The sequence below is a fragment of the Manis pentadactyla genome, chromosome 2, assembly GCF_030020395.1.
Source record: "Manis pentadactyla isolate mManPen7 chromosome 2, mManPen7.hap1, whole genome shotgun sequence".
Lineage (NCBI taxonomy): Eukaryota > Metazoa > Chordata > Mammalia > Pholidota > Manidae > Manis > Manis pentadactyla.
Genome location: NC_080020.1, coordinates 46,477,925 through 46,505,061, shown reverse-complemented (window position 1 = coordinate 46,505,061; position 27,137 = coordinate 46,477,925). Strand labels below are relative to the sequence as shown.

Below are 27,137 nucleotides of genomic sequence, written 5' to 3'. Positions count from 1 at the left end.
AGGGCACACAGGACTGGCTGGGGTGACTTCAGAGGCAGGGCTTGGGATGGGTATGGGATCCACATCATGCAGAAGAGCCCTGACAGGGTCCTTCCACTCTGACCTCATACCTGGCTCCTAAGACAACCCTTCAGGACCCTGGTGACCGTCTTGTAGCAGAGAAAGCCACCACAGGACTGCACTCCTAAAGGTGTGAGTGACGGATGCACATGAGCAAGCCCTCCCCAGGCCCCTCTGTGACCGGGACAGCCGTCCTTCAGGCCCTCATGGACAGGCTCTTCTTGGGTGGTGCTAGAGACCTCAGCTCTGTTTGGTGAGGCCTGACTAAGGGTCATTGTCTAGCCAGGTCTCCACCGGCTCTCTGCTTTTCCTGTATGGTTCTCCTGGATCTCAGACTCCTCATTCTGCTCTACATGAGGCAGCTGGGGAGAATCATCTTCTTGCCCACTCAGATGCTGACGCAGGAATCCAGAGAGCAGAGCACACCTGGGTGAAAACAACCACTGCATTCTCCTCTAAATCTTGACATCTGACACCTTTGGGTGTCTTTTGGTGCCCTGCTTACAGTGAGGTCCCATCTGAGGGGACTGGTCTCCCCAGCCACCCACAGGGTCCCAGGGTGGGCACCAGTCAACAAGTTCTCATCACCAGGCCTGCCTCCCGGACCACAAGGCATCCAAACTGATCAGGTTCTGTCTCTGGAAGTAGGAACTCGTGAGAATTTGGAATTAGGCCCGAAAGACTAACTCACTCTAGGCTGGCCTCCATACAGCAGAGGCCAGCCTAACTGCAGAGTTAGGGGAGGCTGTTTTCTGCCATGTGGCCCAGAGATGCAAAGAAAGCAGATCTGCAAAGAACAGGCACATAAAACAAAGGGGCAGGAGCCCTAACAAGCCATGTGCTCATGCAGACCCTAGCTAAGTGTTCTCTCTGCCTAGCATCCCTTCTCCAAGATAACTCCACAGGACTCAAGGGTTCCATCATGCTTAGCAATAAAATCCAATGCTATGGACTGAAGGTTTGTGTCCCTGAAAATTCAAATGTTGAGGCCTATCAATCCTGACTGTGATGGCATGTGGAGGGAGGCTCTTCGGGAGATAATTTGGTTTAGATGAGGTCATGAGGGTGGGGCCCTCATGATGGGATTAACGTCCTTTATAAGAAAAGACATCAGAGAGCTTGCTCTCCCTCTCCACCTTATGAGGACACAGCAAGACAGTGGCTACGTGCAAGCCAGGAAGAGGTCTCCCACCAGAACCCTCCCACGCAGGCCCCCAGTATCAGACTTCCCAGCCTCCACAACTGTGAGAAATAAAGGTCCCTTGTTTAAACCCCCCAGTTGGTGGCACTGTTACAGCCGCCCAAGCTAAGGAAGACCTCCCTACTCCTTGCCCCGGCTGCCAGCCGCAAATTAATGTCTCTTGCCGCTCTCTGCACCACTCAATAGAGCGCAACCACATCAACCTCCTTTCAAATCAAAAGCCTGTCAGCCTCCAGGGTCCTGGTACTTACTTGCTTCTGCCTAGAAGCAGCCTCCAGTCTTCACATGGTGAGGTTTTTGGGGTCATTTAGGTTTCTATAGAAATGACCCCTCTCCAGGGAGGCCTTCCTGACCACTCTCACTGACACGGGCCCTTAGACTCTCCGTTCTCTCATTACTTTATTTGCTGCATGAGACCAGCGACCTTGCCCATCTTATGCACCACTATATCCCACAAAGCCCGGCACAGTGCCTGGCAGGTCAAAGGGGCTCATCAGATATTTATTGAATAACCAACTGAGGCAAAAGAGTCTGGCTTACACTGGTCCCATCAGAGAGCCGAGCTGTTGGTGGTAACAAGGGAAGGGGTGACCCCCGGCAGAGGACACCACCCTTAGCTTGGCCTCTGTTCAGCAGTTTCCCAGTCAGCGAGCCAGCTCCAGCAAGTCCTCCTGAGGAAACACTGTCAGTGAAGAACTCAGCAAACAAGCCCAAGGCTGGTCAAAAGACGGTCACACTCCAAGATATGCATGACCAGATTTCGTGCACCATGCGAGTTTTATCTTTGACCGTACTTATGGAAACATTATTCAAGAACATTGTGAACACACAAAAATAAATCTTTAAAAATACCATTTGGATGACAAACACAAACGAATGAAAGATTTCTCTCTACTACAGCAGTCCATTAAGGCAATTTTAAAAAGCAAATGTGGTAACTAACTGCCCAGAGTATCTTGCAACTGGAAACTTACCCAGTTACTACCCACACAGCTTCCTGCAGATGCACCCACTCCAATCTCACCACCTATGTGGAGCCAACCCCACCCAGGCTGGGCAGTGAGGGGGGGGAGGGGTGCGGCTCACCGACTGTTCCCTACCTTCTGAGGGTGTGTTGGTGCCCAAAGCAACAGAAGGTCACAGTTCCTACTCAGACTCACACGTGGGCCAGAGAGTGGCCCAGCCACTACCCCTGCTTTGATCATCAGGGAAAACAATGGCTATTCAGTGCCTGCTGGGTGCCATGCAGTGAGCAAGGCATTCTGACACACTGCTTCATTTAATCCTAGAACCACCGGAAGACAGGAAGCACACAGTGTTATCCCTGGGCTTATGTGGAGCAGACTCGAGCTCAGAGAGGCTAAGTAGTCTGGTCTCGGTCACACAGCTAACCCGTGCCCAGGCTGAGAAAGAAACCCCGTGGTGTCTAGATCCAAAGCCCCTACCCTCCCTCCCACCCAGAAGCTGTCCCCCACCTCCACACTCCACAGATGAGCTCTCCTTGCTCTTCATCTGGGCCGTCACCCAACCGACCTCCAGGGCCCAACCTCCTCCTCTTCCCTCTCTCTCCTGAACACCCACTGCGTGCCGGGCCCACAGTACGCACCGCGGACTTGGCGACGGTGACACCCATGCTGCTCACGGACCAGCCCCTCTGGCCAGCTGGCCCTTCCCTCTGCCTTTCCCTGGGGGGCTGTTTTCTCCTCATTTCTATCTCATCCATTATCAGCTCTCCTGCTTAAGTTGTGTGTGTCTAATTTATCCTGTTACACCATTATTTTTGTTTGTAACCTTGCCAAAAAAAAAAAAAAAACAGGAAGAATCTGAGCATATTCTGGTTTCCTTTCAGATTATAATCTTACCTTTGTTCCTTTCCATTTCTGTCACCTGAGCTCGTCTTTCTTTTAGTTTCCTTTCACTTTTCTCTCTTCCTAGTTCTGCCTTTCTCAAGGTTTTAAGGCCTTAAAGAGAAGAGAAAAAATGTATATATATATATATATATATATATACCCACACATACACATGGATACTGGATTCCTCTGACCATCAGGTAACTAAATCCATTTTGATCAGCATCAAAATGGCAGTATTTCGCAACATGACCCATAATCTTTATTATTCACTGGTGGGGATGGATAAGTGAGTTATGATTTCCAGAACAATAATAAAATACAAAGATGTAGGAATTTGAATACCCAGGTCCAAACCTGGACTTGGACCCTACCAGCTGTGTGTGGCTTCGGCAAGCATCTCTGAACTTGAGGTTCTCGTTTGTAAAATGAGAAAAATAATCCCACTCCCTCCCAAGGTTGTAGAGAGGTTTAAAAGAGCAATTATGTATGAAAACACTTTTAACTTATACATAATTTCAGCATAAAGCAGTGTAGGATCAGGGCTTTGCTGACTATGAAATGCCACAAAAGTTTGGAGGGACATCTGTTGAACTGTCTGTTGGATATTCCCCTGGAGGGCCCACCAACCCATTCTGTCACATTCACAACCCTCCCCCTAAACTGAGCTCCCCCTCTGCAAGCTCCAGTTCTGCTAATGGAACTGGGAGGCATTTCGTCATCCGAAAGCCACACACACACAATCTTCTGAATCAGGGACTGTAGTAAGTGCTAGGAATTGAACATTGAACATGGCAGACAACATTCTCTTCTTCAGGGCACTTACAATTCATTTTGAGTGGGATAAGACAGGTAATAAACAATTAAAATTAAATAAACAAAGTAATAACTGAGCAAGGCCTCTGGTTGTGAGGACAGCCTGCAGTAAGGCCTTAAGGCAGAAAGAGATTGCCCCATTTGCAGTATACAAAGACACTGGAAGGAAACGCATCAGGGAGACAGTAGTTCCCATGAGGTCTGTAAAACAAGCAGGCCCAGACCTTGCAGGGCCTTCCAATCCAAGGTCCGGAGTGTGGATTTGATTCTAATGAAGCCTCTGGGGATAAGCAACTGAGTGGAATGATTTGGTTTGTGGTTTTTTTGTTGTTGTTGGTTGGTTTGGTTTGGTTTTTTATCAGTCTGGCTGCAGTGCAGAAACTTGGACTGGAGAGAGTGTTGGTGACCAAATGTAGAGGCAGGAGACCAGCTGGTCGACTCCCCAACAGTAAAGGCAGAGGTGACTTGGATGGCAGAATAGAGTAGACATGTATTTTGAAGTCAGAAACAAGAATCCATGATGGGTTTCATGCAGAGATGCAAAGAGAAAGAAAATAACTCATTTTCATATCAAAGATGACTCCTGGTGGCTGAAGCAGCTGGACAAGTGGTGACTGCACTGGCTGCAATGGGGGTGAAGAGGCGGGAGGAACACAGAGCCGGTGGAGGGAATAGCACAAGAGAGGCTTAAGCTTCCTTCGTTCTCCCCACTTAACCTTCACGTGCAAAAGCTGGTTATCTTGCCAGTTTGACCCCAAGTTTCTCAAAATCACTTCTCCCTTTCCATCTCCAATCTACCACCTGACTTATCAATGTATTCCTGCCTCCAATCCAATGTCTCCACTGCCAATCCATCTGCTGTTCCCACACTAGCCCCACATCCTCAGGACTTCCTGGAATGGGGGGTATAACCCATTTGCCTTTATTGCTTAAGACCTCAGCATTGCGCTTTCTGTTACTTGCACATAAGGGCAGACAAACCAGACCCTCAGAGTCTAACCCTAGTCAGCGTTCAACCACGAGTCCTCTCCTCCACAAACACCATCCTTCCCAGTCACACCAAACCATCCAGCTTTCGCCCCTGCCTCCGCCTCCCGCCCTCTCTTGCTCCTCTGGGCCTCTGTGTCTGTTGGTCCAGCTGCCTGGGATATTCTCTCTCCTCACTTCCACATTCTAAATGCCTCCTAACCATTCCTCAAGATCTAGCTTCTATTTCTTTTAAATGAATTTAAAAACTAAAATTTCTCATCTTTGACACCTCTCATGAGTTCTTCTACCATTCTCATGGTTCCTAGGAAATCTGCCTTCATCTCCATCAGAATTCCTTCCACAGGGCACCATAAAAATTCCACCCAGCCAAATGGTACTGCCAGAAGCACAGTGCCTACGTCTGTTTCTTCCTTGCTGCCCAGTATGTAATAACACCAGGTCTAGCACAAGACACACACACGAGATGTTGAATGAATGAATGAATGAATGAACGTCAGAGTGAGTCATCTTGCCAGTTTGTTTGTGTACCCCTCACCCCCAACAATTCATATTGGAAACTTTAATCTCCAGTGTGAAATTTGGAGGTGACGTCTTTGGGAGGTGTTCAGAGTTAGACAGGTTATGAGGGTAGGGCCCTCATGATGGGATTAATGCCCTTATAAAAAGAGGATACATGAGATACTCCCCCCTTTCCATGCATACTCCAAAGAAGGCAATATGAAGATAAACCAGGAAGCAGGCTCACACCAAGAACTCCACCACTCCAGCCTCCTGACCTCAGACTCCCAGCCTCCAGACTGTTGGCAATAAGTGTGTACTGTTAACACCCCCAGGCGATGGGATTATTACAGCAGCTCCAACAAACTAAGACAGATTCTAAAATCTTCAAAGAAAGTGAAAATATTGACTGGTCAAAATTAATCTTAAAAACCTTCTATACCACACACTAGAATACAGTGTTTATGCTGTGTCCTATACAGTAATTCTTATCCCCAGTGAGTTTTAAGCAGCACTGGGTGCCACTAAAAGAGAGACTGAACAGAGAGGTCATATGACAATCTCTCATTCAAACCACCCCGCTTTCAAACAATCACCAATCATTAATGGTGGAAGGTGGGAAGATGGATGGAGACTTTCACAATGACTCCTTCTTGCCTAAAGGACTTTACTGCATTTGTGTTTTAATGTTTTGCCTCTGTAAATTTAGTCCCCAGTAAACCAAGAAAAAGTTGCCATTATCATTTACCATTAGGGTCCAAAGGAGCCTTTTTATTTTTATGAGTAATTAACAGAAGTAGTAATAGAGGGAAAGGTTTTAAAACTTCATTGCAAAATTTAATAATTTAAACACAGAAAATTTCCATTCCCTATTTTCCTGACTTTAAAGGTATATAAACTCAAAATGGGCAACATTCTCTACATGCAACTAACTGTCCATCAGCTGTCATGTATGCTCTTGGGACAGATCCAGCTTATCAATACTGATTTCAGACTTCAAGTAAATCTCTAATACATTCTGGTTATCGTTATTTCTGGTTGGTCTTGCACTTACATCATTGAACTGGTTACTTATGAAAACTTTGATGCATCATAATTTTGGTAAAGAGAAGATGATCAGCTTCTTTTCTCCACAATGCAAAGCATTTTCATTTTTAAATTTATATAAAAATGATTAGTCCAGTCATTTTATTTTGATTAGTCCAATCTTCTTTTTTTCACTTTTATTATCACCTATTTCCTTTTGATCAGCTTCTCCGACTTGATCACCTTTGTCCCCTTCAAACTGTTTCAAGGAAACTTTGGTAAACAAATACCACAAAAGGTAAAGGAGTATTGGCCCCCATTCTTTTAGCTAAAACAGGATGGTCCAGGTTCTTGCAAAATATTGGGTGATGAAATCATTTCTGTTGAATGAATAACTGCATGAGAATATCATATTTTTCTTTTTGTCCTCAGAAAGATATTGTTTATTCATTGATTCTGAAGTTTGAAGAAATCCATCCAGATTATTGTCTTGCAAGACTCACAGTGTGAGTGAGACTTTACTTAGAAAATCTATGTTACTATTATCATTAGAGTCGACATCACCACTGCCTCTTCTGATTTGTCTACTTACTGTATAACATTTTCCTCTGTCAATTCTCTTTAAAATTTTGTGCAGGAAATGAAAAATTCTGTATTTTCTTCTGTGTTTTTCAATGAAAGAGATAATAATAAAACTATAAAGATGGTGTCCTCCATGCTCTTTTATGCCTTCCTGAAAGATGATGTAACACTCTAAGCAATGTAATAAGAAAACTGAAGGCTGATGTGACAGTGATGATTTATTTCCCTGTTGCATCATCCTCCCAGATGGTGATTCCCCAGCATTCTTCCATTTTATTATTTTACTGTTTTCTAGTATAAGCAATAATTAATGAACAATGATGAAATACTTCCTAGGATGATAAAAATGGAAAATATTTCAAGTTATAAGAAAAAGAAGATCACTAAAATCCCATGAAGCGTATTAGATTTAGAAATGGTTCCAATGGTCCACATGGTAGATTCAAGACACAATGAGTTTTATTCTGTTTTTGTTAGAAAGTAAATGTTCTCTTTGATTTTTGGAAGATTTCTTTTAAAAGATCAAAAGTCATGAAATATCAACCTTTACAAGAGTTAGAAGTACTCAGGGAAAAAAAAATAAACTTGAAAATTAAAATTGGCTCCAGTGAATCCTGATCGTATCCTGACAGTTAAATCACATTAATAGATTTGGTTGTTCTGTGAAGCTTTTCAAATTCTAGCTCACTGGAAAACTGCCCCACAAAAGGACTCTTCCCTCACCCACTTGAAATCCAACAGTTCTCAAGCCAAGGTTGAAACCCAGCCAGAGAGAGCTCCACAGGATTCCAGCACCATGAGGGCTCACCTCTGGGCTGCACCAGCACTCCCCATGGAGACCATCTGGGACCTGTTCTCCTAGAGTTCATTTCAGCACACAATGAGGAAGCAAAAATTATGACCCAAGAAAAAGAGACAGCTTCTGGAATACAGTTCAGTCTTCAGAGCAAGACAGTCAGACACCTGATGTTTACTGCTCTATATTCTTCCCAGTAAACATATATATTGTGAGGGAGGCAGTGTTCCTTTTCTCCTGGGGTTTTTAAATCTTCTTTTTTATCTTTTCTATCTTTCAGTCAATCCATGAATACAGTTTGACTATTAACCTATGACATAGAGGAAATGTCCAATTCACAGAAGTGGTGTGTTCCCAATCTTTGGGAGTTGTTGTTTTGGGAACTCAGAATATATTTTCCTCCAATAAACAAGATTGTAAATGATGGTGAGGTTTCTAGACCAGCCCCACAAAAGCCTTCCTAACTCCTAATGTTATCAAAGCCCTGGTCTTTTAAGGTAAAAATTAGTAGAAAGTAATTTTGTTGTAGTACTAATAAACTCAAATATTGAAGACATATTCCCTTTTATCCTGAATTCTATTTAATGAAACAGCCAGTTTAATGGAAGAAGGGGAAAAGATGGAGACTTTTTAGGGAAAGAACCTCTACTTTCAAGAATTTTAGAGACTGACAGCAGCAGTTTGTTATTTTGTTTGTCTGGTTTTACTTCAATACCATTTTGCATTTTCCTTCCTGCAAGCATGACACAAAGGAGCCATGATTAGGGTAGATTGGGGGCTCACATAGGAAGGTAACAAAGGACGGAGGAGGAAAAGCAAAAAGTTTGAAACAGATTTCCTTCATGGGACGATTAAAGCATATCCATGTGAGGAGAAGATGCCTAAATCAGCATTAGTTGATTTGCCAAGGAGACTGAGGAGAAAGCAGGAGGCCCAGTGTTAGTGCCCGGCACCTGAGTCAGGAAGAGATGAGGGGGTCCACTATTTGGTCAGACAGTTCCCCATCTGACCATAAGGTGGTGCTATCAGCCCAGACAGTCATCCCCAAGGGGGTGGGGTGTGCAGTAGGAGGAGCTCTCCATGTGAAAGCCACGTTTTCCTCTCAGGCTCTGGAACTCACAGAAAGCCCGGACTAGACAGCATGTATCAGCCTACACAACAGCGCCTCAACACCTAACTTCAGTTCCCATCCTCCAATGCCCCACCTACTCACACCTGAACCAGAACATCTTCTGTCCCACTGGGCATCACCACCCACATCAAGATTCCAACTAATTTACTTCCCACTCCTCTCATTTGTATTCTCCTCCACAATGTCAGCACTGTACCCCTCACATTTCCTAATTCCAATAGGGAATCTAATCTAAGAGCACCCTGGAGTCTCGTCCTTAAGTACCATCGTGATGAATGAACAAGATCTATGGTGAGCGCAGATTTGTCACAAAGGCCTTGACAACAGGGCCCCAGAGGCCCTTGCCAGCTTTATGTTCCTCTCTAACACCAAACTGAGCAACCCCGATTCCAGATAAAAAGTCCCACCATATCCGCTCCATGCATTTACCCCCATTGGTCCTCCCTCCTGTGACACCCTCTCTCTTTTCCTTACCTCTGCTTGTCAGTATCCTCTCCCACTTTGCAAAACCCATCCTAAATACCCTGTTCCCCAAAAACCACTTACAAAGTGTTTAACTAAATTTAACTGGTGAGTTGGAATTAGAGAGGAAGACATGGGTCCATGCATCAACCACAGAAGACTCAGGATTTCAGATTGGGCCTAAAACTGAGAAGGAGGCCCATCCAACCAGACTCCCTGCTGAATATTTGAAAAACACCAGCTGGTCTTTCCTTGCTCCTCCCAAGTCTTAATTCCCATCCAGGGCAGACACAGGTCTAGAGAGACCCCCAAAGCTACAAGCTTGATGTGTGGCAGTGTCTGTTCTCAATTTAAGTTAGCTTTATAATAATCATCATCATAACTATTATTACTATCCCCTCCCCACCCCCACTCTCATCAGCTGTAGTCTATCATGCCAGGCCTGAGTTATAGAGTTAAAAGAATGAGGGAGGATATTACAGCAAAGTCACCAGTCTTAATGACCCTTCCCATTACCATCCCAGCCCTTTGGCCTAGACTGGTAGTCTCAGCAAACTGCCTCCTGATTCTGCAGAATTTTCTCAGCCCTGATGGGAATGACTGGGATGGGCGTTCTTCTCTGGATGTTTGGCCCTGGCCCAGTCACTTGGAGACACAACCTTTAAGAACTAGTATCTTTACTAGTAATGCCTCAAAACCTAGCTACTACTCTCTCAGTTCTAAAGGAGCAGTTGGCTCAGTTGGGAGTCTCAAATGTTCCCTGTGAGGCTGGAGCAAATAGCCTCAACATGAATTTTTAAGTTATGCAGGTTCCCTGAAGGCAGCCCCAGGGACCTCATCGTGGCAAAAGATAGTGCCTAGCCAAACGCCCTGGGGAGGCAGCGGCCCAGAGCTCTCCATCTGCCTGGCTGCTGTTGCAGGTGCCCTCAGAGCCTTGATAAGTATACATGGAGTGTGAGCATCCAGCAAAGATGGGCTTGCTCCCACCCCATGGACCTCTCTTATTTCTGTTGCTCAAAGAACAGAGTGACCAGATATCCTTAATGCCAATGTTGCTCCTGTACTCACCTACAAGAGAGGCTCCATGGAAAAAAGCCAGGAAATTCAGGGGCTTATGCAGTCTGAGGGAGGCCAGACTGCTGCTGTTTGTTCTGTTTTGACGTTTAAGGATCTAGAAAAGATAGTTTTTCATAAACTAATAAAAGAAGCTAAGTTAACTATGCAAACAAAAGCAGGGTGGAAAGTGAGAACCACCCATTTTAATGTACTTGTACCCCACCTCCTTCCACAAAAGATCTGAGGCTGCAAAAAATAATCGCTATTGGAATCATGGACAAAAGTAGTCTGTTTCTTGCCACCGCTGCAGACTGAACCATTTATTGGGGCTCTGAAAGTCGGGTGGGGATGGCGTACCGCGGCTCCAGGAGCCCACTCCGAAGGCGCCCTCCCTGCCCCTCCTATCTCTCTTCCTGACTCAGGGCCGCTCCACGCGCTGGCCCGCGACGGCCACCTTGGCCCCCGCCCGCCTTCCCTACGCCCTAGTGCTGCTGGGACCCTGGGAGGTAAGCTTTGGAAGTCGAAAGGCTGCTGGAGGATGACCTGTCCGGAGCGTCTCCGCACCCCTCCCCCAACCGTGTCACATGGCAGCCCCAACGAGGCGCGCAGTGCGTCCCGCCGCGGAGACCCAGGGCAGCGTCGCCGCCGGCAGTGGGTGATGAAACCTCCCCGGCGCATTACCGCGGAGGGTGCGGGCAGGGAGCGGAGCGGGGCGGGGGTGAGGGGTAGGAGCTGGTGCCCAGGCTCACCTGTTCTCCGGGAAAGGAGGGTGGGGACGGCGCGGGAGGGGGGAGGGCAAATCGACCCGGGGTGCGTGCGGCTGGGCGCTCCGCTGCGGCGCCTGCGTCCCCGCCCTCCCCCAGCGCTGCAAGCCCCCAGAGCTGCGCCGTCGGACTGACTATGCCCGGAGCAGTTCCTGTCCCCGGCCCTGGCGCCGGGGAGACGTGAGCGTGCACACGTACACACACAGCGAGGGAAGAGGCGCTCCGAGCGGCGCCCAACTTTCTCCCTGCTTCCGCGGGCCGGGGGAGAATGCAGCCTGGGGCAATCCAGCCCCAGCCTTGCTTGGAAAGGGAACTCGAGCAAGCAGGGAGAAGAGATGGAGAGAATTTCCCCCGGTTTGGTTTTTTGGGAGGTTGTTTTGTTTTGTTACCATTTCTACCGATGACTAGAAAATAATGGGAATACGGCGCAGGGCAGCGAGTAGCGCTTTGGGAAAATGGAAGAAGTGTTTGGAGACGCCTAAAGTTGCCTTTCAAGCTCTGGCCTCCGGGGCAAGCGATGCTCAGCGGCGGGCTGACTCAGGACTGCCTAGGCCTCCCTGCCACCCGCCTAGAAATGATGCAAGTCCAGTCTGTCTCCTGGATCCCTTTCCGGATGCCCGGAATCCGTCTGGATTAGGAGAGGAGCGAGAAATTGGCACACTAGGTGTTGCATGGCCCACCAAAGCGGGGCAAAAAGAAAAGGGAAAGATGGAGCAGTTGCTCAGGCCAAGTCCTGTATCTAGTGCTTCTGCTCCTACCTTAAATAGTTTGAGGAGTGTTGTGTGTATTTTTTTTTTAATGCAAGAGTCAGAACGCTAGGGATTACCGTATGTACTCAGTTTATCCCCAGTATCACTGGGACCAGGAAACTCCTCCAATCTGTCAAGGCCTCGGGGATAAGCATCCCCCCGAATTCCAAACGGCAGAATAAAGGAAACTTTCCCAACCCGTTGCGGATGTGAGGAGACCCAGGAGCCCGGGAAAAGCTGTCGCAGCGCAGTCTGTTCCTTCTCTCCCCCTTCTTTAACTGCAACCAGAGCTGGGATTCACTTTTTTTTTTTTTTAAGACCGTTCGGCCATTGGAGCACCCGCACACTTGCATGCATCTCCGACCGCGCTCACACACACACACACACACACGCACGCACGCACACGCGTGGCTATGGCCAGGTCGGCAACTTTGTCAGGCGCTCCCAGCGGCGGTCCGCTTCCTCCAGTAGTAGTTGGGTGCAGGCCCCGCCTCCCGGCCGTGTTGTCAAACGGGCGGGGGTCTAGGATTGGTCCAGCCGCCGGGACAACACCTGCTCGACTCCTTCATTCAAGTGACACCAGAGCTTCCAGGGATATTTGAGGCACCATCCCTGCCATTGCCCGGCACTCGCGGCGCTGCTAACGGCCTGGTCACATGCTCTCCGAAGAGCTACGGGAGGGCGCTGGGTAACCTCTATCCGAGCCGCGGCCGCGAGGAGGAGGGAAAAGGCGAGCAAGGAGGAAGAGTGGGAGGAGAAGGGGAAGCGGAGAAGGAGGAGGAAGGGGAGGAGGGGAGCACAAAGAATCCAGGTCTCGGGGCGGGAGGTTTACACCAAGAAACATGTGTGCCGAGCGGCTGGGCCAGTTCGTGACCCTGGCTTTGGTGTTTGCCACCTTCGACCTGGCTCGGGGAACCGATGCCACCAACCCGCCGGAGGGTCCCCAAGACAGGAGCTCCCAGCAGAAAGGCCGCCTGTCCCTGCAAAACACAGGTAAGTGCATGCGTCCCCGCGGCGGGTAGCTGCTGGGAGACAACACCGTGCACCCATGCAGCGCGCCCCGGGCGCTTCGCCTGGAACTGGGCGTCCACCTAGGGCCTCTCAAACTCTTGGGGTGGCCCGGGACGTGCAAAGGAAAGCGTGAAGCGAGGTCCGCGCCAGGCTCCGCGCGCCTGGAATCCGCACGTGCTGGCAGGGTGATGAAATGACTGGGTCAGGACTTGTTGCTGTCCTCCCTGGGGTCGAGGGTAAATGAGGCAGCGCCTGGCGCGACTAGTGCCAGCCCCGGAATCCCCGGTCCAGTGCGAAGCCCCCTGCTCCATCCCGACCGGCCCGCGGAGGATCCTCGGAGCCGGGCTGCTCCCTGCGCCTGAAGAACTTCGCTTCCCAGCCATCCGACCACTGCAGGACTGCTTCTCCCCTTACTCAAAAGATGCCTGACATCCGAGAACTTCGTAGGCTAGACAAATTGCATTGAGAACTTTCCCCTCGGGGGCGCTGGTTTTGGAAGGGTGTGGGGGGATGGCGCAAAGCGTACCTCTGCGGTGCTGCCGCCGTTCTCCGCTCCAGGGCAGGTCACGAAGCGAAGAAATGGTGACACGGCCCGCCGCTGCTCAACCGGCTCTCTGCTCGCCGGCAAGCTGCCGAGCAGAGCCAGGCGTGCAGGGCACGGGGCTGGCCCTTTTCCCAGTTCCGGGGAGAGAAAGAAAACCTGCCTACAGCCCCTTCGCTCTACGTGGTCTCCCGTTTTATTTGGGGGGGTCTGCGAACCTGGCGGCAGCGTGCGTGAGCTTACCGCACGAGCGAGAATGCACGAGTGCCCATTAGGCACGCCTCAAGCGAGTGAATCGCGGTCCTGCGCGCTCCTGCCCGGCGCGCCGGGGCCGCGCGTGGGATCACCCCGGAGCCTCCCTCCCCCATACACAAGTGCTGGCACCGCGATTCCGCGCCCGGCTCTTAATAGGACCCTCGCCCACCCTTCCCCCTCTCCAGCGCTTTCCCTGAGAACAGAACGTGATTCTCGGTAGTTGGTGACCTCAACAAATACACGCCCCTCATTCTCTCGGGTGATTAAATCTGAATGCGGATTATCTACACCGACCCCGCCCTTCTTCCAAAATATACTTTTCTGATGTAATTTTGGGGTTGGTTTCAATCAGGGAATTGGGTAGGGGGAGGGAAGGAAGAGAGGCTTTGCACGCGGCAGCCTGACAGTTAACTCCCTCACTCAGTCCTTTCGGATAGACGAATTAGGGCCACGTTCTGAGAAGGAGGGCAGCAACTCCTGGGTCGAGGGAATTCTAGGGGATTAAGTGATGTCTCACACCGGATCTCTATTTAAAAGGGGCCTCTAACCGGGATAGTTGCTTTTCTGCAGGCTAGCCCCCATGCGACTCCATTCCTGAAACTGCTCACAGACTGGGGCTTCCCTAGCCTGGTATTTTTAATGCGGATGGTTTGGAGGCGCTGCCTTAATAGGAATTTTGTTTTGATTTTTAGGTGTTGAATCATAAAGCTGAATTGAAACTCCTTTTTGGATGCCCTCATTTGGGGGTCAGGAAGGAAATGGCTATGATTTAATAGTAGCAGCTTCACTTACCAAATAGAGAAGGGTATTTCATTGATGAAGTACAGAAGGGAGAGAGCAAGCTAGTCATTTAGAATCTTTTTTCTTTTTTTGTCTGTGGGTTTAGAAAGCTGAAGTATCTTGTGCTTTCAAACTAAGTATTCCCACAAACACTTTAAGACAATGAGATGGATGAAAAATGAAGTGCTCAGACTTAACCTCTGGTTGTAATTTTTGTAATGTAGGTTTGGCTGATTTTTTGTAAATATTTACAAATACTGATATTTTCATAAATAGATTAAATGATGAAATGTTCTTTCCCTGGCTTTTTAGATCCTGAAATAGTCATTTCTAACTTTTTTTTCCCCTAAATTTTCTCTTAGTCATTACTAACCTTTAACTAGCCACTCTGCATTCCCCAGCATGGCTGAGAATTTTGTATATATTTCTATGTAATTCTCATTTTAGCGGAAATCCAACACTGTTTGGTCAACGCTGGTGATGTGGGGTGTGGAGTGTTTGAATGTTTTGAGAACAACTCTTGTGAGATTCGGGGCTTACACGGGATTTGCATGACTTTTCTACACAACGCTGGAAAATTTGATGCCCAGGTAAAAATCATAAAGTACAAAGAATGTTTGGGGTTAGGGTAGCATGATTAAAATGTTCATTGGAAAGACCTGTTAACAGATTTCTTTAGCTGATTGCCACGGTGTGTTTCAGTACTTGCAAGAGACATTCTGGGTATACAGCAGGATGCCAGTGTCTCCCCACTCCACTCCTGGGGTACTGCTCTCTGGAGCTGTCATGTAGGCCAAATTTTTCTCCACTCTTTAGCTCTGTCTACACAGACAAAATGAAATGGAGATCAAGTTGAACAATTATCTGAGGATTCTTAGCAAAGAAGACAAAAGTCATAATAAATGATAAACATCTTGATGGGGACACACTATGTCTGGTCATCCATAATCCAGTCTGCAAGGCCTATCACACTGGGAACCGGAGGCTTGGGGGGAAGGGCAGGGACTCCAATTATACATTTCAAAAGCTACTTTGAACTCATAGGAAAGAATAAAAGAGACACAGTATTCATAGAAATTCATCATATCCAGCGGTGTGTGAGCAGACAATGTGTGTAATTCAGGGCCTCCAGAAGAGCAGACTTTAATACCTCCTAAGTAGCAGACCCTTCTTGTACAACCTGGGAAGTCAAAACCCTGGATGAGTCCTGCTCTATATAATAAATATGGCCCAGGCCTTACTCACTTTGGTTATCCCTGGATGCCAAAGGTAAAGCCTAGGTGCTGCCTGGATCAAGGAAAGACCCAGCAAGCTCCCCAGGGCTCCAGGGCTGACACTTCATAAGGCATGTGGCATTAGGATCACCCAGCTCATGTATGCACTATGAAGCACCCTGTTACTCTATCTTATAAACTTCCTCTCCCATTTCTTAGGAGAGTGAAGACAACATTTGGATGAGGCCAATCTTTAGGTGTAACTTATAAATGTCACCAGTTACCACCTACTGACATCCTGTAGCCGGCCTGACAAAGCAATGCTTGGGAACCAGAAAGGGATGCAGTGGGGCTGGCAGCCTGTGTTACAGTGGGGTGGCAGCAGGGGAAACAGACACCGAGGAAGGAAAGAGAAGAACGTTTGAACTCTTTGAGACTCCCTAATAAAGCATCCCTTCTGGATTAACTGGAATTAGGAAACATAATAGGAAATCCGGAGGAAAGATGTGTATTTAAAGGCAATCCCACAGGATGTCATGGAAGAATACCAACAGATTGCCACAGCCCTCACATAAATTAATCTTCCTTTTTTTCTCAACCAACAGGGTTATGTTCTCAAGTTAGAAACATCCCTTTCAAGCTGGTCCTCAGCATATAACTACTTAATAAACTGGTACACCCTACTCTTCATCCTATTTGGTTCCCACTGGAAAGTCAGAGGAAATGGGCCACAGGGATGTGGTTTTTCAGTGATCAGACACTATCTGTAGACATTTCAGTTGCTCCTAAAGGGAGAACAGAAATAAATGTCCTGGCTGGCTTCCCACTTCCAACCTAAACCCGTATACTTTCTCAACTCAGTTGCTTCTGGGCCTGTCTAAAAACAGGGGGTGACTCCCCAATGACAGCTTCTTTCTATAGTAATGGGGAAGATGGAGATCCCTGGGTAGGTATCCCACAGTGCCTCTGTGCCTTGAGAGGTTGATAAGGGAGCTAACGGCCCAGCCCGAACTCGCCTCACACCCCCAACAGCTGTCTCCTTTCTAGGATAAGAACAATCTAATGGGGTTGCCAGAAAAGAGAACTGTAGGCCAGATGTATGCCTGGCTGCCTTAGCCACTCAGAGGCAGGGAGTGGGGGGGAGGGGCTGTCAGTTGGACAGTTCAGACTCCAGATGCTGCCAGGCAGTGTGCCAGGCGGGCCTTTTAGAGGCAATAATCCCAACAGTTTAAAGGAGTCGAATCGTTTTCAAAAAGGAAAAGAATGCTCCTCCTTAAAGGATAGGAGGAGATGAGAGTATGAACTGGGAGCAGTGGGAGGCACGGAGGCAGAAAGGGCAGGCGCACTTAGCACCCGACCTTGACATCACTCACGAAAGAAAAGGTAAAAAGAAAGGTGTGAGGTCTGGACAAGCAGGCACCTTCTACGTGGGAAAAACACTTGCCAGGAACCACCAAGGAGTTCTGGATTTAAGTCTGGCCAGATTCTCCTTGTATTTCAGAAGAGTTGCCACCAAACAGCCAACCCTGGGCTGCTTGAGAACAAACGGCCACAGAAGCCCCAGGATGAGGGAAACTGGTCAGGCAGCTGGGGAGGAAGGAGGCAGATGTGTCAGTCTCCAGAAGTAACATCCTTTTTGGCCAAATGCCGGAGGTTTCGTATCACTCTGGATGTACCTCCTGATGTAGCAGCCGCCTGCCACCTGCAAAGACATCAGTCCGAGGCGGGGCCTTGGGGTTTGGCTGCCAGAAAAATCCTGTGTAAGCACAAGAAGAGCAAATGTCTAAGCGTGTGACCAGGACTCCTCTCTTCTGCCCCTCTCCTGCTTCTCTATCCTCTCTGTTCCCAGGGCAAGTCATTCATCAAAGATGCCTTGAAGTGTAAGGCCCATGCTCTGCGGCACCGATTTGGCTGCATAAGCCGGAAGTGCCCGGCCATTAAGGAAATGGTGTTCCAGTTACAGCGGGAATGCTACCTCAAACACAATTTGTGCTCTGCCGCCCAGGAGAACACCAGGGTGATGGTGGAGATGATTCACTTCAAGGACTTACTGCTACATGAGTGAGTGCTACCCCGCAGGGGCCCGGGGGAGGGGGAGGGGTGCATAGAGGAAGTGGGTTGGCAGCCTGCTGCCACAGAAGGAGAGCCTCCTTCAGTCTGTGGGGCTGGTTTTTAGAAGCTGAACTCTCCTGTTAAATGGGAAAGGTTGTGGTTTACTTCAGAGAGCTGCACTGCCTCCCCTGGGAATCCCTTTCTTGCTGGCCCTCAGGAAAGCGAAATAAATTTCCACCATCGGTTTCAAAATTATAGGCAATAGAAATAGGACATTTTTACTAAGTATGAAATGTGTAGGATAAAGAAATACCCTCTCTCTTCCCCTCAGCCCTGATCCCAACAGGTCTCTTGACTATTCCAGGTAGCTGTGTAGGTCCCCAGACAGTTAGCCGAGAGCCAACATTTGCTGAGTAGTTACTAAGAGTCAGGCATTGGGCTAAGGGCATTATATATGTTTTCACTTGATCCTATCAACCCTGTGAGCTAGGTACTATTCTCATGTCCATTTTACAGATGAGAAAACTAAGATTCACTGAGGTAAAGATCTCTCAGACAATGAGAGCCAAATCCAGGATCAGGAGCTAGGCAGTCTGCCACCAGAGCATCACCCTTAAATGCCAAGAGCTGACAATAATAGCATTTTTCCTGCCCCCATAAGCCCTCCTTTGCTTTAGTAGGTCCATTCACCTTCTCCATGTCTTTACTATCCTCCCAGAGAAAATGCAAAACAAATGTGAAAAACTTGAATCAGCTAAACACCTTTATGCCAAAGTGCAGAAATATGAACTTAGTTATACAAAGACTTGCAGTTCAATAATAAACCCAGGACATCTCATTCCTTTAAAAAATCCCATCTATAGGGTCCAAATTTTGCAGTGGTGAAGCATGTTGGGTACACTGTTGCTCCTAACATGAAGGATAGTCAGCCCCTACATGTTATGATGGCTCCTCCCTCAGAGACTTAAGGCAGAGAGCACACCACTGCCTGAGCAGCCCAGTACAAGTCATTGCCAGCTTGATGGCACAGCTGGTCTTTACACAGTGACTCATTGGGCCCAATCAGTACAGTTTTATGAACTTGGCTCCTTAGTTCGTGCCATGGCTTTCCCTCCACTATGTCACTGAACAGGCCACACCCCACCCAACTCATACCACTTAGATCATGAAGACAAGAGCCATCACCTGTCACTTTCCACTCATTTATGAGGTTCTTGGTATCTTGCAACAGTGTTAGGATTATAAGGTTCCCTGTAAATCTCTGCAGGCAAATAATGTTGCCTTTTCCTTGAGTTCTACTAATGCCTCATAAAATAATTTTTTATTCTTCCAAATACCTGTAAACAAACAAAGCAAGACACACATCCACATAAATAATAATAACTATCATTTTTTGAGTGGGCCAGGCCCTTAGCCAGGGACTTTACATGGTCATTATCTCATGTATCTTTCCCAACAATTCGAATTAAAGATTACTATCCCCATTTAGCAGAGGGGGGGGTGTAAAGCTAAGATGTTAAAGATGTTGCTCTGAGGTTTGAGTCCCACTTTCCAACTTGGGAATTGGACCTCTGCTGATATATATATGACTGAAGCCAGATGTCAGGAGTAGACCGCAAACTTCCTTGCTCCTGGCCTACTCTCTCCCCACCAGACCTGCTAAAGTTTCTCTCCACTAGTCCCCAGATATGGCAGGAGTTTTTCCCTTTTCTCAAATATACACAAGGAGAGTGCTGTGAACTTCCGGTTTCCTTTCTTCAAGCAAATGCCCAAGGCTGAGAAATTCATGAAGTTCATTTGTCCTCAACCCACTGCCATCCATTATAGATAGTTTGCTGGCCTCCAGAATGTATGATGACAGGGCACTAGTTTATAAGTCTACAATATGTTCCCAGAGCACAAGAAGACTTGTCTTTTTAGAGAAAAGTCTTCTTTGGGAAAACTGAAGGCTTTGAAGTTTTTCACCCCCCTTGAAATTTAAGAAGGGGTAAAGTGCTGTGGCTTTGTGGTGTCTCCTCCATGGAAACATGGCCCATGGGGCCATGAAACCCTGACTTCCAGAGGGCTCCTCACATCATGTAGAACAAACACATAGTCCCCACCCCAGTCTGCCCTGGAAATGCAGGAGGCCCACCCCAAAAAGGAGCCTGAGCCTCTTTTAAGAGCACTCCTTGCAGCTGCATGCTAGTCCTCTTGCCTCCTGCTAACCCAGCACCTCCGGGCCTCCCCCAACTCCAGCTCCACATAAAACCCCACTACTTTCCCTTCTGAAGCCATGACTATGCGAAGCACCAGCTTGTATTTCAAGCTGACCTGACTGAGCTCTTTTGTTTTTTATAACTATCTTAACTGACGTTGGCACAAAGGATCTCAGACCCCAAATATCAAGAAGCCCACTTGAGAATGTATAGCACCAGTCACAGACAAGCAAACGAGAACCGAATGTGCATTTCACTTTAAAGAGGAGGAAATCAGACACCCCAGAATCCACATCACCCCCATTCCTCAACCCAGTCCCCAAAACACTCGTGTTCAGTTAAAGTGCCTCCCTTCAAGCTCTCCACTCCCCTCACCCCTTCACGCCCCACTTTCTCCCTATCAACTGCCTTGGCTGCCACATACCCTGTCACTGGGTGCTGGCAGCCTCCAGGCACATCCCCCTCCAAGTATTTTTTTTAAATCCTTTAGCCCTGCTGACACCCAGTAGAGAAAGCTGGGCTTTGTCATTAGACACGGGCTGAGCTTGCAGCCTGAGAAGGCACCGCGCCAGCTCAAAGCACAGCTTAATACACACCCCTCCCCACAGTTCACAGCTTTCTCCTCGGGAGAGAGTGCCAAGGGCAGAAAAGATTGTGGGCTAGTCCAGCCTTCTCTGATCCGCCTTGGGGTTCTGAGAGCTCATCTGGCAGGCAGACCACCCTGGCAAAGGAGGCCTAGAGGCAGTCTGTACATTTCCAAGAGGGCCCTCCCCTTACTCTGGGGAAAGAAACTTGAAGAAGAGCATCTTAGTGTCCCAAAGCATTGTGTCCCAGAAAGACTGAGATTCTCAGCCCCTGCAATTTGCCTGTCTAGCCCCAGTGCAGTGGCAGGACAATCAGAAGCTAAAATCCTGATGCTGCTGTTGTGGGTATACTCAGTGAGGCAGTCAGTTGCTAGTTTTCAGAAGATGGAAAGAAACCAGCTTGCACTAAGCATTTCCCTTGTTTCCCTATACGCTCATCTCTTAGCCCAAGAAGACAAGTGTTATCACTGTCCTTGTCACTGTTAGGGGCCTGCTGCAGAGAGTTTATGCACCCTGCCCATCAGCCAGGCACAGACTCTCTGACTCCAAAGGCATCAAGGAGGCCTTAAAAGGCAGCTTGATCTCTATCAGCTGGAACATTCCTCTTCTCCACTCTCAGCCCAGAAGCTTCCAAAAGCCACTTTCTCCACCCCGACCCCATCTTCATTTTTACATCTATGAAATGAGGACAGTTCACTCAGTTACAACTTGAGGACTAATTCATACAAATGGCAGTAAGCTACTTCACAAGTCTTAAAGGACAAACTGCTCCTCCTTCCAGCAACAACTGCCAACTTGCAAAGGAAAGATCAAACGGGCTTTAATGCAGTTGCCCAGGTGGTCCAGGCTTACAGAGAAAAAAGACTTGCTCCTTCTTATAAATGATTTTATGTGCCAGAGTGGTTTCTCTGACCAAGGTAGTATCCCAGGGCTGTCATTCTTAGGGTCAGATATATCCAGAAACTTTGCTAGCCATGGACTCAAGAATGCTGGTTAGCCACATGATCATTCCTGGGGATTTTAAAAGACCAGTGAGATGTAAGGAAGGCTCAGTGAATGGCCATGAGGGCCCAGTGATGGAGACCTCTCTTACTAGCTAGGGCCCGTAAGTATAAAAAGCAGGCACACTGCTCCCACTTTCTGCACACAGCACCCACCCCCAGGAGGAAGGTTTGCACGATGTAGCATTCCTCCTCCAGCACTTTTCCTAAACATTGACCCAGGGCAGCTGGAATGACCGAAACAACTGGCTCTTGCCTCCAGAACCGAGCGTGTTTATTTCTCAAACAGCTGGCTTTTCATTCCAAATACAGCCCCCTCCTGGCCAGCCCTCACCTCCCATTCTGGGGGAACCCAGATTGGAAGACTAGAGATGCTTAGATAGCCACTGCCACTCCTCAGCCTCTACTACCAAGAAGAGCTCACCAGAAATGACATCCCAGGGAGGCAGTCTTTCTCCCACCCTCTTCCACCTAGTCCTCACTTCCCCAGAGGAAAATACATCAATAACTTCCCAAACACCCTCTTTACCATGACCCTAAACCAGAGACAAACAGGAGGGAAATTCATAAAAAGTTTCCAGGGAGCCTCACTTAGAGAAGGGTCATCTGAGACCCAGTGCAAAGCCAGCCTGTCCCATTGATACCACATGCAAGGGGGCAACATGGAGCCCCCCAGACTTAAATCTTTGATGGTCCTTCCTTCCCTGCCAAAAAGACTCCTCAGTTTGGTACTCAAGACCCTTCACCACTTGCCTAAGTGTTATTCCACCACCCCCAAGACCTGTCTCACTCCCGCAATAACCCAGCTAGTTAGCATACCCTAAACATGCCCAAAGCTCACCTGCCTTACTTTTCATTATTGTGCAATTGCCCACTGGCATTCCCACCCACCTTCTGCAGAGGTAATCATATGCACCTGTGACTTGTCACTGGCCCTTTTTCTTATGATGGGCTCTATCCAAGCCTCTAATTCTCTCCAGTGCCTGGCATGGAGCCTGGTGTGTAAGGCCCTCCAGCAAATGATGTTTGAAGCCAGTACCCCATAGGATATGGGTAGAGGCTTGGAGTAATTCCAGAAAGCTCTTTCACCCAACCAAAGCCAAACCACACACTGCCCATATCTCTCTTCCCTATATGGTCACTGCTCTGTGTGGCCCATCTGCCACTGGCTCCATTCTCAATCTCTCTGTGTCTGCTGTCACTCTCTAGACCCTACGTGGACCTGGTGAACCTTCTGCTGACCTGTGGGGAGGAGGTGAAAGAGGCCATCACCCACAGCGTTCAGGCTCAGTGTGAGCAGAACTGGGGAAGCCTGTGCTCCATCCTGAGCTTCTGCACCTCAGCCATCCAGAGGCCCCCCACGCTGCCTCCTGAGCGCCAGCTCCAGGTGGACAGAGCCAAGCTCTCCAGGGCCCACCACGGGGAAGCGGGTCACCACCTCTTGGAGCCCAGTAGTCGGGAGACAGGCCGAGGTGCCAAGGGCGAGCGAGGTAGCAAGAGCCACCCAAACACCCATGCCCGGGGCAGAGCAGCCAGCCGTGGGGCTCAGGGAACTTCTGGAAGCAGCGAGTGGGAGGATGAACAGTCTGAGTATTCCGATATCCGGAGGTGAAACAAAAGGCCCGGCCAGGAAATCTTTCCTCCATGCCGTCCATTTGCTTCTCTATGGACATTCCAAAACATTTGCCATTGAAGAGGGGGGATGTCACACGCAGGATTTGGTGGGGATTGCAGACTTGAAGAAGGTGTATGTTGGAATGAACAGGTAAGGCAGAGAATCCCTGGGCAGCAGTGAGGTCTGGCCTGTGCCCAGCAGGTTCGACACTCCCACATCCCGAAATGAGTGTGCCACCTGTCCTCCTCGCAACTTTGTCTTCTTTCCATCCTGGAGCCACTGGGTGGCAGCCTGCGGTTCACTCTGCTGTGGGGGAGGCGGCCCCAGGGAGGGGTCAGGGGTCAGTGGGCCCCGCCCCGCAGCTGCGGTGCTGTCTTGGTGGAGGGCAAATGGACTCCAGTGCGGGAGTGAATGTGAAAATCTCTCTGGGAATCAGAAGGGTGGAGAGGAGGCAGGGGCCGTGTAGGTGCTTGGCGACAAACCAAGATTCAGTTTCTTGCATGGGACCGTGAGGTCTGGAGCTGCTTGTTGGGGGGAGGGCAAGGGTTCTAAGTATAATTTCTGAGCCATTGTTCTGTCTGGGGACGGCATCCGAGGGAGTGGCCCCTGTGTGTTTATATTTTAACCACTGCTTCAAATCTCAATTTCACTTTTTTATTTATCCAGTTACATCTACATATCTGTCATCTAAATAAATGGCTTTCAAACAAAGCAACTGGGTCATTAAAACTAGCTCAAAGGGAAAAAAAAAGCCCATCTTTAGTGGCTGATTTTTTTTTTTTTTTTGAGCATTATTTTAAAAGGAATCAAAGAGTAATGTAACTGTACGTCTGGCTGCCTGGCATGGGGTTGTAGCCGCTTTGGGCAAAACCCACCCCTGCAGGGAAATGCACACACAAGGGGTACATATGACAAATTTCCATTAGCATTTTGTTCTCCTTGACCGTCAGCCAAAATCAATAAAGGACCATACCCTGGATTCCGTGAAGGCAAGTTGGAAACCTGGCTTCTGCATGCTAGAGGATTGAAAAGCGGAGAAGAGAGGGAAGACTACTCAATAATTTCCAGCAGGGAAGGCCGACCTTTCTCATAAATGGAGGAAACGGCTGAAAAACCAAGGGACACGTTTTTTCTAGATCCCAGCCTGGAAATAACAGCAATGAGGAAAGAGTCAGAGTGGACAAAAGAAAGGCAGAAAGGAGAGGCAGAAGTAAAAATATGAGGAGCAGGAGAGGGTTGTAAGAGTGTCAGCAATGGAATCTTGTGGTTATTTTAAATGTTTCAGAGGTAAGCCCTTTCTTTTCTTTCCTAATGGGCTATCAAATTAAAGCTTATCCTTTCTTAAAGCCAGTACTCAAATAGGAGCCCAGTATTGTGAGGAGTGGACAGGGGTTCTGGGCCAGGCCCTTCTAGAGCAGGGGTCAGCAAACTTCTTCCTGAAGGTCCCAATAGTAAATCCACTCTCTTCAGTTTGGCAGGGCATATGGCTTCTGCTGCGACTACTCAGCTGCTCCACTGTAGCCTAGAAAGACATATGCAGACGACACATAACAAATAGGCTTGGCTCTGCTCCCATAAAATTTTATTTAACAGATGCCCAGTTGGATTTGGCTCTCAGGCCTGAGTTTGCTAACCCCTGTTCTAGTAAGTGGGCAAAAAAGTATGCATCTCCATTTATATCAGTTCACAACTCTCTCTCAGAGCAACCTGAGGCCAGAGATAAAGAAGCTAAATTTATCTACTTTAAAATGATTTGTTCTGGGGAATGATCTTACCCAAAACACAGCTAGTATTTATATACCCCAAATCCAATCTCATTGCTGCCAGGACATGGGGCTGGAGGGTTATCTCCCTAATCTTTCATGATCCATGTTGGAGAGTTGATCTCCATTTGGGTGTAGGGAGGGAGTGGGTGGGGGACAAAATGCTGGGAAAAGCACCTAGAAAGAGCTGGAGCTGCAGAAAGCAGAGGAGATGGTGTGCATTTAATCCAGCTCTGCCCGCGGTGGGGGAGGAGGACCGGTGTGTCAGGCTCTGCCATGGGAACCGAACGTAAACCATGGCTGTCGCCTGCCATGGGCCGCTGTAGCACGTTGACTGTTTTACTTACATCACTCAGAAGCTGAAGCAATAACATTCTCCCGCATTGCTCTGTCAGCTGTTCATTTGTTCGTGGCTCCTGGGCTGGATGTGAAAGGCATCACTTTTGTACTTTCCTCAATGTAAATGTTTTATGTGTTTGCCTACTGATGTCCCATTTGTTGCTTCTATTGTAAATATTTGTCATTTATATTTATTATCTCAGCATGTTGCCCCCCCAGGGCATGAAATTTCTTACTATGTTCATTTGAACCCCTTTGCTGATCTCTGTTGTACATTTTTCATGCCACTGGTTTGTTTCTCAAAAGTTAGGTACGTATCATTTCAACCTGGTTCCTAATGTTTTGCAGTATACAATTGTTTTTATTGGTAAGGTTCTTTGGCTCAAAACTGAGGAAAAGTGCAAATTCCTGTAGGCATTGACAGAGCTATTTGTACAATCTAAAATGTAACAAAGTAGTCATTAAAAATAGACCCTCAACTTGGGCTTCATAATTCATACAAATTTACTCATGAGCCTTCCTTTGAGGAAGGATGTGGATTTCCAAATAAAGTATGATGTTTATTTTAAGCTTTGCATCTTAACAAGATGATCTGAACACCTCTCCTTTTGTGTCAATAAATAGTCCTCTTACTCTGAAATGAGAGGACTGAGTATAGTGAAATGCTGACACCCAAAACTAAATACATAGAAAACACCAGCCCAGAACTGTGCTCATACTCTCATGCACACAGGCACACACACCCACAGAGAAATTTAAACTCAAACCAAGTAAAAGCCTTCACTAAAACAACATGGAAAAACAATGCTTCTAGGGCCCATTTCCTAAGGAAGAACAACCTCGTCTGATCTCAGAATTGGCACCACGTGAGCTTGCTAAGTCATAATATCTGTTTCTGTTACGGATTTAGGCAGCAGGTCCTGTATATTGTCACATGGCATTATTTTTCTCCAAGCGTTAATAAAGGTTTTAAATAAATGCCTTCCGCTCGAGTAGCATTACTATCTGAGAGGACATCCAGGGCAAAGGGGGATGGCTGTGTGCAAGTGGGCTTTGAGCCTATTTAGAATACTGCATGTGCAGTTTGCAGGGAGGGAAACAGGTGAAGAAGAGCACCCTGGGCTTCCTCCATCAGAGGGACTCTGTCCAAAACCCTGCCAGACTCACTCACCAAAGAGGAGAATGAACTCCATGCTGCTCCATGGAAGCACCAGCACCCCCAGCCATTAAGGGGGTCCTCTGACTCCCTCTGGTCTCACCTTTGAGTCTCCCCTGTGGCCTAGCCACCCCTTCTTTGAGACAGCCTGCAGCAGATGCTACCAGCATAGCTGCTCAGTGGCCTGGCACAGGCAGGGAAGATCACTGCCTTCCCACTCCACCTCCCCACCACAGAACAGCTGGAATCCCTAGATTACTACAGTTCATGCAACCATTGTGGTAGCTACTACGTGCCAGGCACTGTGCTAGGCATTTTGCAGACATTACCTCGCCCTGCATACACCCCATAAGGAGAGGTATTGTCCTCAGTTTACAAGTGAAGAAACTGAGATAGAGAAGGTAAAACAAATGGTCCCAAACCGTGCGGCCAGTTCAGATCTATGATTCGAAGCTCACAAGCTTTCCCCCACTTCAGGCCTAGAATCTCCACATTTGATTTATTTTCATTTAAACCAATCAGTTTTATTCCTATTTTACACAAGGCTTAGAGAAGGAATAATTATACTCTTATATTTATAGCACTAGGCCTCCGAGGAGTTCTGCTTTAGAACAGAAAGGAAAATTGATGCTCTCACCTTTCTTCT

The 27,137-nt window shown here is 48.0% G+C and overlaps 1 protein-coding gene and 1 long non-coding RNA gene across 6 annotated transcripts in view; one reads left to right on the top strand and one right to left on the bottom strand.

Annotated features, from left to right (window-relative positions):
- LOC118912011 (uncharacterized) overlaps nucleotides 1–27,137 on the bottom strand; it is a 163,412-nt gene that overhangs the window by 125,743 nt on the left and 10,532 nt on the right. Inside the window, exons 2-3 of one of the 5 annotated variants that reach the window (XR_008993770.1) lie at nucleotides 15,229–15,387; nucleotides 3,124–3,222 (exon numbers count right to left, since the gene is read on the bottom strand). This is a non-coding gene — a long non-coding RNA (uncharacterized LOC118912011). Of the gene's footprint in view, nucleotides 1–3,123; nucleotides 3,223–11,218; nucleotides 11,339–13,519; nucleotides 14,993–15,228; nucleotides 17,627–27,137 lie in introns of those variants that run through there. The other 4 variants (XR_005024689.2, XR_008993762.1, XR_008993769.1 and 1 more) reach the window with 4 other exon arrangements.
- STC2 (stanniocalcin 2) lies at nucleotides 12,822–26,313 on the top strand. The gene is made up of 4 exons (XM_036884785.2): nucleotides 12,822–12,975; nucleotides 15,017–15,159; nucleotides 17,633–17,844; nucleotides 22,828–26,313. Exons 1-4 carry the CDS (start codon nucleotides 12,825–12,827, stop codon nucleotides 23,228–23,230), a joined length of 909 nt encoding a protein of 302 aa, XP_036740680.1. The 5' UTR covers nucleotides 12,822–12,824; the 3' UTR covers nucleotides 23,231–26,313.

What these genes read in the sequence shown, in the direction of transcription:
- STC2 (XM_036884785.2), top strand. Translation starts at nt 12,825, where the DNA reads ATGTGTGCCGAGCGGCTGGGCCAGTTCGTGACCCTGGCTTTGGTGTTT. An exon ending in CCTGTCCCTGCAAAACACAG is followed by an intron (nt 12,976 to 15,016) that starts GTAAGTGCATGC and finishes TTCTCATTTTAG; the next exon opens with CGGAAATCCAACACTGTTTG. An exon ending in AAGGACTTACTGCTACATGA is followed by an intron (nt 17,845 to 22,827) that starts GTGAGTGCTACC and finishes GTCACTCTCTAG; the next exon opens with ACCCTACGTGGACCTGGTGA.